Source organism: Dama dama, chromosome 19 (genome assembly GCF_033118175.1).
Source record: "Dama dama isolate Ldn47 chromosome 19, ASM3311817v1, whole genome shotgun sequence".
Lineage (NCBI taxonomy): Eukaryota > Metazoa > Chordata > Mammalia > Artiodactyla > Cervidae > Dama > Dama dama.
In genome coordinates this window covers 27,935,181-27,947,192 of record NC_083699.1, presented here as the reverse complement: position 1 = coordinate 27,947,192, position 12,012 = coordinate 27,935,181, and the positions used below count along the sequence as shown (strand labels likewise).

Here is a 12,012-nt window from a genome sequence, read left to right as displayed (position 1 = left end):
ATAACTTATAATTGAAGTTGTACTTCAACAGAAACTGCCTTTTGTAGATATGGTAATATTTGATCTAAGTCATTTAGAAAAATAACTAAAGTCAGTCAGTGGAAAATGGAAAGCATTCTGATTTAAAAAATAATAGCACATTTGACTTTTAAATGCTTTAAATCATTGTTTTCTGATTTTGTGTTCTAGTCATGACCATGTTTTCCATGACCAATGGAGCAGCTCTAGACTCATAGTTGTAAAATATGGAGTATTGGTCTTTTGTAAGTATTTCTGAGAACAGGGCATGAAGTACCTCATTAAATCAGCCAGTGAACAAAGTTACCCTTTATAAGTATCAAGATAGTGTTCACTTTTTTTTGTTCATGAAATGCCTTAAAAAATTGCCTTAAAAATGAAGTGTGCTTCCATGTACAAAACATACGTAAAATATCATGAAGTGACACTAAATTAAATGTTTGTTGTTTAATCTGAAATATTCAGAGACTGTCATGTAAATAAATCTGCTAGCTTCATCAATAGCAGGGACAGTTATAATGTGTCAAAAGTTTCAATAAGGAAGGAGTATTTTTCTGCTTTTGCATCCTTCCAACCTCACTGTCATATGACACGTAAAGCTCTACCAGTGTACACATACATATACCACACACACAAACACACACACACACACACACAATGAAAGTTTTAGCTTCAAAAAAATATTGAATTCCTTTTCTATGTACATTGTTGTACTATTATACTAGGTACTACATATTGTGATGCTAATTATTAGATAAGCACATCATATTTTAACTTTGGGATATAAAAAATTAAATTTTAGAAGTACCATCTTAAACTTCTACCACACAGAGTAAATGCTGTTCTCTAGTAACTGAAATAAAGAAAATTAATTCTTTTGAGTGCAGTTATCCTGGGGATTGAATAAATATCAGAAAAAATAGGAGACTGGGGTAAATGAAACTTATAGTTCAGCAAATATGAAAAGCATGCAAACACTTTATGTGAGGTTAATTTAAAAATACACTCTTTCTCCACACTTACTTTACCTAGAGAATTTCTTAATGACCTTATTGTCCATTTAATGAGTACTGATTGGTAAATCACCAAATATAGAGATTTCTTCACTAAACCCCCAACTCAATGTTTTAAATTTACTTATTTTGTAGATGAAGTTGTGTTTGAAATTCAAATAGTATGAAGTTTACTTTTTCTTAATCTGTTAGAAACAATCTGTTTGAAAATATCAACACATAACAGTTGCTTTCTATTCCTCATTTCTTTACCAGCTCTTCCAAAAGGCCCAAGTCTTTAAGCATGCTTTATGGAGTTGAGTGGCAGCTGGTTAACTTGCACACTGGCCAAACAATGTACAATTGATATTAAAATATAAATCCTATCTGATGAATAGATAGGGAACTTTCATTTGTAGGAAGTTACAAAATCATTTGGATTTCTAAAACATTAAAATTGTCATAATAAGGATAAGAAGATATAAAAAATGTAAAATCCAGCTAATATTTGCTAGTATTTTACTATCTAACTGTGAGTACTAAGATTATACCCTGTTACTCCATTTATGAAAAAATAGCAACAGCATTTACAAATATCTTTCTGTAACTCCACTATGACCAGAAGACATAAGATATTTATACATTTGTAATTTTACCATATGCAAATATGACTCCTATAAGACTTGGGGCTTAAATGTGGTATGGACCCAGACAATGGCCCAACTTCCACATTTCTGAGGGATTTACTTGATTTCTAGTTGCCATGGAGTACATAGTAATTTTTTTTTTTTACTATTGCTTTTCAGGAAAATGATTAAAGGAAAGCCAATAGCTTTTTTTTATATTTTATAAAATAAATTTCATACTCAAGAGCTATTTAGCAATTTGGGAATTTGCAAGGGTTTTAGAATCTGCTGTACTGTATCTCAGATTGTCACTGAGACAAATCTAAGTGAATCCATTATAATGTATAAGAGAGTATTTTGTCCTACAGCTTAAAGAATTAAAGCACTCTCTTATAAAATAACCTGCTATAAATACCAAGTACAAAGAAACCTTTCCTGTAAGGTTTAAGCATAAGGAACCTAGCACAAGCTAGTTGTGAGGAACTTGCTTGATCCTTTCCTGGAGCAACTAAGAGCAGACATCAATGCACAAAGCTGGAAACCATCTGCCTTTTACGGTTCCTGTAACAAATATGGGGATTTTCCCATCAATCCCTCTCTAGAGACTAAATTAACACATACATATAATTTATGATATAAACTAATGAGACCGGTTCTTTCCTGGCTGTAGATTATTTTCTATTCATTTTAGGAGATAATATCACAATTATGCTTCCCCTTTGCCCTCTCCATCTCAGATGCAGAGATCCCCTCTTCCTCATTTTTGAACTATGACTTAGATACTACTCCACAGTTAAAATATGATTAACTTTTCTCTTTACTCAGTCAGCCCCCTGTTCCCAGTCCAGATACTCATTTAGAATCATGATTAACAGTTGTAATTCACATAGAAGTCAACTGGTCCTCTTTTTTTCAACCTAGCCATATTGCTGTATTACCTCTCTTTTCAATTTCAACCTCAGAATATATTTGATGGACAGGTGAAGCAAGTTCAGCTCTAATCATGCTATATAACTTTGTCTACTCCATGATTTCTTTTTTCTTTACAGTGGGAATGTATTTTAACAGATATGGTATCAATAATTGTATAATCTCTGTGACAATTACAGAAAACAAAGTTACCTAGAATAGAATTTGAAATGTTAAAGAAAGGATGCTCTATCTTCTTTGCCTAGAAGAAAATGCCAAGCTTGTCACGAGACTTTGTCTGGAGGGGAATATTTCATAGACCTCTCTGATAAATCTTTTCATAGGCCTGTAAGGAGGATGATCAGGGAAAATGTACGGGGTTCTTAATAACTGTGTCCTATTCTAGATAAACCACTATTTCACTACTTTATGAAACTCATCTAATGGTTTCATAATAGAGGAAAACAATAGAATGGGAAAGACTAGAGATTTCTTCAAGAAAATTAGAGATACCAAGGGAATATTTCATGCAAAGATGGGCTCACTAAAGGACAGAAATGGTAGGGACCTAACAGAAGCAGAAGATATTAAGAAGAGGTGGCAAGAATACACAGAAGAACTGTACAAAAAAGATCTTCACAACCCAGATAATCACGATGGTGTGATCACTTACCTAGAGCCAGACATCCTGGAATGTGAAGTCAAGTGGGCCTTAGGAAGCATCACTATGAACAAAGCTAGTGGAGGGGATGGAATTCCAGTTGAGCTATTTCAAATCCTGAAAGATGACACTGTGAAAGTGCTGAACTCAATATGCCAGCAAATTTGGAAAACTCAGCAGTGGCCACAGGACAGGAAAAGGCCAGTTTTCATTCCAATCCCAAAGAAAGGTAATGCCAAAGAATGCTCAAACTACTGCACAATTGCACTCATCTCACATGCTAGTAAAGTAATGCTTAAAATTCTCCAAGCCTATAGGGTTATCATTACCATCTTTCTAAATTCCATATATATATGTTAGTATACTGTATTGGTCATGTCAATGTATGACAAAAGCCACTACAATATTGTAAATTAATTAGCCTCCAACTAATAAATGAAAAAAAAAATTCTCTAAGACAGGGTTCAGCAATACATAAACTGTGAACTTCCAGATGTTCAAGCTGGTTTTAGAAAAGGCAGAGGAACAAGAGAGCAAATTGCCAGCATCTGCTGGATCATCGAAAAAGCAAGAGAGTTCCAGAAAAACATCTATTTCTGCTTTATTGACTGTGCCAAAGCCTTTGACTGTGTGGATCACAATAAACTGTGGGAACTTCTGAAAGAGATGGGAATACGAGACCACCTGACCTGCCTCTTGAGAAACCTGTATGCAGGTCAGGAAGCAACAGTTAGAACTGGATATGGAACAGACTGATTCCAAATAGGAAAAGGAGTATGTAAAGGCTATATATTATCACCTGCTTATTTAACTTATATGTAGAGTACATCATGAGAAACGCTAGACTGGAAGAAGCACAAGCTGGAATCAAGATTGCCAAGAGAAATATCAACAACCTCAGATATGCAGATGACACCACCCTTATGGCAGAAAGTGAAGAAGAACTAAAGAGTCTCTTGATGAAAGAGAAAGAGGAGAGTGAAAAAGTTGGCTTAAACCTCAACATTCAGAAAACTAAGATCATGGCATCCAGTCCCAGCACTTCACAGCAAATAGATGGGGAATCAGTGGAAACAGTGACTGACTTTATTTTTTTGAGCTCCAAAATCACTGCAGATGGTGATTGCAGCCATGAAATTCAAAGACACTCCTTTGAAGGAAAGTTATGACCAGCCTAGATAGCATATTAAAAAGCAGAGACATTACGTTGCCAACAAAGGTCTGTCTGGTCAAGGCTATGGTTTTCCCACTGGTCATGTGTGGATGTGAGAGTTGGACTACAAAGAAAGCTGAGCACCAAAGAATTGATGCTTTTGAACTGTGGTGTTGGAGAAGACTCTAGAGAGTCTCTTAGACTGCAAGGAGTTCCAATCAGTCCACCCTAAAGGAAATCAGTCCTGGGTATTCATTGGAAGGACTGATGTTGAAGCTGAAACTCCAATACTTTGGCCACCTGATGCAAAGAGCTGACTCATTTGAAAAGACCCTGATGCTGGGAAAGATTGAGGGCAGGAGGAAGGGGGACAACACAGGATAATATGGTTGGATGGTATCACCGACTCAATGGGCATGGGTTTGGGTGAACTCCGGGAGTTGGTGATGGACAGGGAGGCCTGGCGTCCTGCGGTCCATGGTTTGGCAAAGAGTTGGACACACCTGAGTGACTGAACTGAACTGAACTGAATGTTAATATTCTCTGGAGCTGTCAAATAAAAAGAAATTGACTGTTTTAATCCATTATCTACTGGTAAGGATTTTGAGTTTGGCCTATAAACATTGTTAGAAAAAAAAAATTAAATGCTTTAACATGAATTTTTAGACTGTTTTCTTATAAAATTTATACAAAATCTTCAGAAAAATATAAAGAAGTAGAAATCATCAGTAATTCCATCAACTGAATTTAAATAATTGGCCCCACCACAAACAACATTTTAGTCATCTATATCACTATTAGTTGAACAATCAGGATCATATAATATACCAAAAACAGTGTTACAGTGGTTTCCCGTTATTCATAGTTTCACTTTTGGAGGTTTCAGATACTCAGGGTCAAAGACCATTCAAAGTATATTAAATGGAAAAATTCTCAAAATATTATTCCTAAGTTTTAAATTATGTGCTGTTCTAAGTAGCCTGATGACATCTCAGGCTGGCATAGTCCCTCCAGCCAGGATGTGAATGGTCCTGTTGCCCAGGATATCTACACTGTGTATGCTCTCCTGCCTGATAGTCACTATGCAGCTCTCTAGATGATCAGAGTGACTGTGGAGATATTATACTCACATAATTTTTATCACAGCATATTGTTATAGCTGCTCTATTTTCATTATTGTTGTTAATCTCTTACCATGCCTAATTATAAATTAAATTATATCATAGGTATATATGTATAGGGAAAACCATAATATAAGTACAGTTTGGTGCTATTTGTGGTTTCAAGAATCCATGGGGTTATTGAAATTTATCCCTTGTGGATAAGTGGATACTCTATTTTTTTTTCCACTGTACTTTTAAGCATCCAAAAAGGTACTTTCTCCCCCCAAAATTTAGAGGAAGACTTCTTCCGACTATTGGTAATAAAATGTCCTCTAAGCAATTTGAATCACTTGTCTTAAATAAATAATTAGAATATCTAGTCTTATACCATGATCAAAACTGTACCCTTGATTTAAAATTTCATGTTCTTGCCCCTCTACCAGATTTACACTGTTGTTGGAGGAGTGCACTCTATCTTATTTCCTTCCTTATTCATTTGTGATACTTATCTATAAATTGAAGATAATAATCCATACCTCAACACTATGGTGATTGTAAAGATTAATGTGAAAATACATTAAAAATGTTTAGAAAAATATTTAGCCCACATTTCTAACAATGTTACTTTTAGAAGTAACAATAATAATTATTATATAATTATTATAAATGTCCTCTTTATAACTTATTTGACATCTGAGGATTTTCATATATTTTAAATATGTTTTATGTTGCAATTATTGTACAGTATTCAGCTGTACCAGTCTATAGAATGATTTTCAATGCTAAACTGGATGTATGTCTGTGTGCTTAGTCATGTCCAACTCTTTGCTGCCCCATGGACTATAGCCCTCCAGGCTCCTCTGTCCATGAAATTTTCCAGGCAAGAATACTGGAGTGGATTGCTATTTCCTACTCCAGGGGATCTTCCCATCCAGGGATTGAACTCATGTCTCCTGTGTCTCCTCCACTGGCAGGCAGATTCTATACCACTGAGCCACATGGGAAACTGAAACTAGATGCATATATCATTTCAAATATTTTCTCACATCATTGGCCATCATGTTTTTATCATACCTGTTTTTCCCCCTTAGAATATATTGATTGAAATGGAATTATTCGGTCAAAATGTGATTATTTTAAGGCCTTTAATACATACTGACAAATTGTCCTACAAAACACTAGTATTAATGTTATCAATGTATATTTTCAAGGCTATCTTTAAAATTCTGGCCTGTTATCTATTATCAGACATTGATTTAAGTATAAGGTCATCCTTGGAAAATAATTTAAAAAAACAGGCACAGAATGTTTTCTTGTGTCCTTACAGAGTGTGCCAACAGAGTTCTGGAAACTTTTTTGCTCTTAGGAGTTAGCAAAGCTCATATAGTTTTGAATAAGGTGAAATCTAATATATGTTCAGAACCAGAGCATTCCAGTGACAGAACTACACTGGCTATTCTTTTTTAATAGGAAAAGAAAATGAACTAAAGAAGAGCACTAGTGACTCTCTATTGTGATGGCTCATTATGAGATACTTAGATTGAACTCCTTTAATTATGTAGATGCATCTAGTGGATGAGTGTTAATAAACTTCTATTTAAATAAAATAAATCAAAACTCTGCCTCTTGTTTGTATATTATACTTTAATTAAATTTCTGAGCACAGCCAGTAACTATGATGTTATGGAGTCGACAAAATTAATCTCTGAGGAATGTAAGTCTGCGAGATACTAGTGTAACATAAAGCACATGGTAATTAGATAATAGATTAGAAGTTTCACAGATGTCATAAGAAGAGGACACTGTGGTTCTCATTTTTACCATTCCAGATAGATGTTATGAAGGGAATGCCAATTTTATGAAGATCCCACAAGCACAATATCTTAAAGATTTTAATATGAAATATTCCATTTTGGAAAAGTTATCTTCCTGTGACACATTATGCCTCTTTCTCTCTCTCTCCACACTCTCACTCACACACACATACATACATACACTCTCTCTCTTCATGTTCCCAGATACACGTGTAACCCCAACTAAACAAAATTCACCCCACAACCAAATGATGGGCACTGGACTAACCTTATAAAGTAGTGGCAATTTTCCTAATTTCAAGAGTGCAATCCGATTTGTGACATTTTTCACTTTTTTAATCCGCTTTAAGTCATCTGCATTTCCATAACTCACATCAATGACTTCAGCCTGAAAGAGAAGACAAAGAAAAATAAAGCCCTGTCAGGAGAATTAGGGCAATTTGTCCATTTAGTATAACAAAATCATTCATAGTAATTTGAAATGTTCAAAGGAGAAATAATCTCTCTTATGTGTCCCAATCATGACCTTTCTAGTTCTATCAGGGTACAATAATTCTTCTTTGAGAGGTCAATGGAGAAAAAGGTTTAGAGTCATATTTGTTTTTTACTTACACTTCTGGAAAAGTTACAAACCCAGTTTATGTCTCTAAAAGACCATGGAGTTTGGTATAGTCTATACTCATATTTCTGGAATTTGAATCAGAAAACTGCAAAATTCATTTCCTTAAGGGTCAAAAATAATCATGCCATTCTGAGATGCGGAAACAACTCAAAAGATTCTCTGCTGCTAATTCACTTCAGTTGTGTCCAACTCTGTGTGACCCCATAGACAGCAATGCACCCAGCTCCCCGGTCGCTGGGGTTCTCTAGGCAAGAACACTGGAGTGGGTTGCCATTTCCTTCTCCAATGCATGCAAGTTAAAAGTGAAAGTGAAGTCACACAGTCGTGTCCGACTCCTAGTGACCCCATGGACTGCAGCCTACTAGGCTCCTCCATCCAAATGATTTTCCAGCCAAGAGTACTGGAGTGGGGTGTCATTGCCTTCTCCGAAAGATTCTCTATGTTATCCAAATTAAGTACAAAGTTCATGATGCCCAGCTGTTCGGGATGTGCCCATAATCCAGCAGTGACAACCCCCTGGGTTATGTAGTATACACCCTATACAGCCACACATACTATTATGATATCCAAAACTTCAGAATATGCCCCCAAACAACTATTTCTGTCACCTTTCCCATGAGACCCCTAGAGTTATATTTTATATCAATATTTCTCACTTTTAAAGTCTCTTTCATTGACATATAAGTTGTTGCCTTCCCAGAACTTTTAATGGGAATTCTCTGATGTAGTTATTTCCTTCCCCACTGGAAAAGCACAGCCCTGAGAGTTTGATTCAGCATACACCTATAGCCAAGATGATTTCTTTCAGCTTTACTTTCTGTAAATTCTAATTCAAATAAAGCTGTTATGCTTTCCATATTGTGTTGCACTCAATATGCCAGCAAATTTGGAAAACTCAGCAGTGGCCACAGGACTGAAAAAGGTCAGTTTTCATTCCAATCCCAAAGAAAGGCAATGCTAAAGAATGCTCAAACTACCACAAATTGCAGTCATCTCACACGCTAGTAAAGTAATGCGCAAAATTCTCCAAGCCAGGCTTCAACAGAATGTTAATCAAGAACTTCCAGAGGTTCAAGCTGGATTTAGAAAAGGCAGAGATCAAATTGCTATCATCCGTTGGATCATCGAAAAAGCAAGAGAGCTCCAGAAAAACATCTACCTCTGCTTTATTGACTACATCAAAGCCTTTGACTGTGTAGGTCACCACAAACCTTGGAAAATCCTTAAAGAGATGGGAATACCAGAACACCTTACCTGCCTGCTAAGAAATCTGTACGTGGGTCAAGAGGCAGCAGTTAGAACCAGAAATGGAACAACAGGCTGGTTCCACATTGGGAAAGCAGTATGTCCAGGCTATATATTGTCATCTTGCTTATTTAACTTAAATGCATAGTACATCATGAGAAATGCTGGGCTGGATGAAGCACAAGATGGAATCAAGATTGCCGGGAGAAATATCAATAACCTCAGATATGCAGATGACACCATTCTTATAGCAGAAAGCAAAGAGGAACTGAAGAGCTTCTTGATGATGATGAAAGAGGAGAGTGAAAATGCTGACTTAAAACTGAACATTCAGAAAACTAAGATCATGGCATCCTGTCCCATCACTCCTGGCAAGTAGATGGAGAAACATTGGAAATAGTAGCAGACTTTATGTTCTTGGGCTCCAAAATCACTGCAGGTGATGACTGCTGCCATGAAATAAAAAGACACTTGCTCCTTGAAGAGCTCTTTGACAAAGCTATGATCAGCCTAGACAATGTATTAAAAAGCAGAGACATTACTTGGCTGACAAAGATCTGTCTAGTCAAAGCTATGGTTCTTCCAGTAATCATTTATGAATGTAAGAACTGGATCATAAAGAAAGCTGAGTGCTGTAGAATTGATGTTTATGAACTGTGGTATTGGAGAAGACTCCTGAGAGTCCCTTGGACTGCAAGGAGATCCAACCAGTCCATCCTAAAGGAAATCAGTCCTCAATATTCATTGGAAGGACTAATGCTGAAACAGAAGCTCCAATACTTTGGCCACCTAATGCAAATAACTGATTCATTGGAAAAGACCCTGATGCTGGGAAAGATTGAAGGCAGGAGGAGAAGGGGCCAGCAGAGGATGAGATGGTTGGATGACATCACTGACTCAATGGACATGAGTTTTAGCAAGCTCTGGGAGTTGGTGATAGACAAGGAGGTCTGATGTGCTGCAGTTCATGGGGTCTCAAAGATTCGGGCATGACTGAGCTACCGAAATGAACTGATGTCTTCCAATGATAAAATTATAATAAAAAATTTGCTGTTTCAAAATATAGCATATCTATGTTGAGGTGTTGATAAAAAAAAAATGAGTGGTGGTAAATAATGAAAGAATGGAGATGAAGAATTCAGATGTCCAACTTCCCATCCTTCTCAGTCGGCACTAACATACTTCAGTCGGGTGTATACAAAGTGCCTCCACAGAAGGCTCATTTGAAGACTATTTGAGCACAAACAAGAGATGAGTAAATCTATTTAAGGAAACATTTGTGGCATGAAATATTTCCTTTGCCATTACATTCATCTGCACCTGTGGAAAAATTTACTAATACATTAAAATCAATTTCAAATATTATCTAGCTGATGAACTGTAGCTCTCTGATGTCCAATTTTATGTGAATTTATTTACTTTTGATCCCCAGAGTGATCTATTTCTGCCTCTCTTAAGACTTTTATCTTTATATATACATGTGTCTAACAGTTTCAATATCAATTACAGTATAATTTCCTCAGTAAAGGGCCCATCACACACCTATTTTCATCCAGGTGTCCAACATACACTACTAGTCTATCTATCTTGAATTGAAATAATTACAGTATCTCCTAAAAGTTAAGTTATGGTACTTTCAAATATATTTGCCAAGAGAATTTAATTGTTAAAATTACTTGTTACAGTGGTTCTTGATCATAATTTTCCCCCTAATAAAATGTCTTATTCATTTGACTTTTTCGTTTACTGATACCATTACCATATAAATAATTATTGATGCACAATTTTAAAGCACAATTAAATGATCACATAACATTAACGATTATAATGCAAAAATGAGAATTCATTTTTTCCATTTCAACTTTGCAAGCTCTCTACTAATTATGATTCACTGATAGCATCTTTAAACAGGGATATTATTCAATTGGCTATATTAATGAATAAAGTTTCATATTTAGGAGAAGTGGCGGTGGGGGACTATACTGGTCTGAGAGGGTGTAGCCAGACTATGACTTTATATTTGTACATACCAGAAAGCTAGTAAAATACAAGTCTGTAAAAGGCATTTACGTTATTGGAAAGTAGCAAAAGCTGCATAAACAATGGTGATTTCAATTAAAGAACTCTTCAGCTCATCTTCTATAAATAGTACATACAATATCAATGATTAAGCATTTTAACATATATGAGGGTTTTTTCCCCCCACACAAATATTCCCCAGCACAGGCATCATTTTAATAATTTATTGTGGTTTTTGTACTTTGAGGCTATGCATTAAAAGTCAATAATTACAGAAGTCTCAACGCTCTGACAACCTGACAGGTGATAATAAAAGTTACCTATTGCCTTTACAGGATGCTTCTGAACTAGGTCCTTTCTGAAAGTCTTTCCTATTTACCTCCAAATCACAGCTGCAGGAAAGCACTGAATTTTTCTGAGACAAATCAGTATACAGCAATATGATAAAATGTCAAGCCATTTTTTCCCAACCATGCTTGTTGCTACAATGAACCTCTTCTTATTGTGTGTACTCTGTCACACTAGAAAATAGCCCACTTACCCAGCTGGGATACTAAGTTTACATTCTAACACCAGGATTAAATCACCTCTGAGTAGTCTTCGGGAAATGCTAAGTGATAGGAATCTAGGTGCTTGTTGAACTATTCACTTTATGTGCACCAGTTTTTCCCTGATGCATAGGAAAGTGTAAATGAGAGTTGCAAAATAAGACAGAAATATTTCTGGGTTTTTTTTTGTAACCAGAAAGGAATGTCAAAAAGTCTACACATTAACTTTTATTTAAATTTTATATGCTAATTTTTGAACAAAGAAATTTTAAAAAACAATTGGAATAGAAAAAAATTTTTAT

General features: G+C 35.7%; 1 protein-coding gene across 11 annotated transcripts in view; it reads right to left on the bottom strand.

Moving 5' to 3' along the window:
* NAALADL2 (N-acetylated alpha-linked acidic dipeptidase like 2) overlaps positions 1-12,012 on the bottom strand; it is a 1,498,179-nt gene that overhangs the window by 655,221 nt on the left and 830,946 nt on the right. For all 11 annotated transcript variants that reach the window (XM_061168361.1, XM_061168362.1, XM_061168363.1 and 8 more), the window contains one exon: positions 7,545-7,664. In XM_061168361.1, the coding sequence (XP_061024344.1) occupies positions 7,545-7,664 (120 nt within the window). The remainder of the gene's footprint in view (positions 1-7,544; positions 7,665-12,012) is intronic.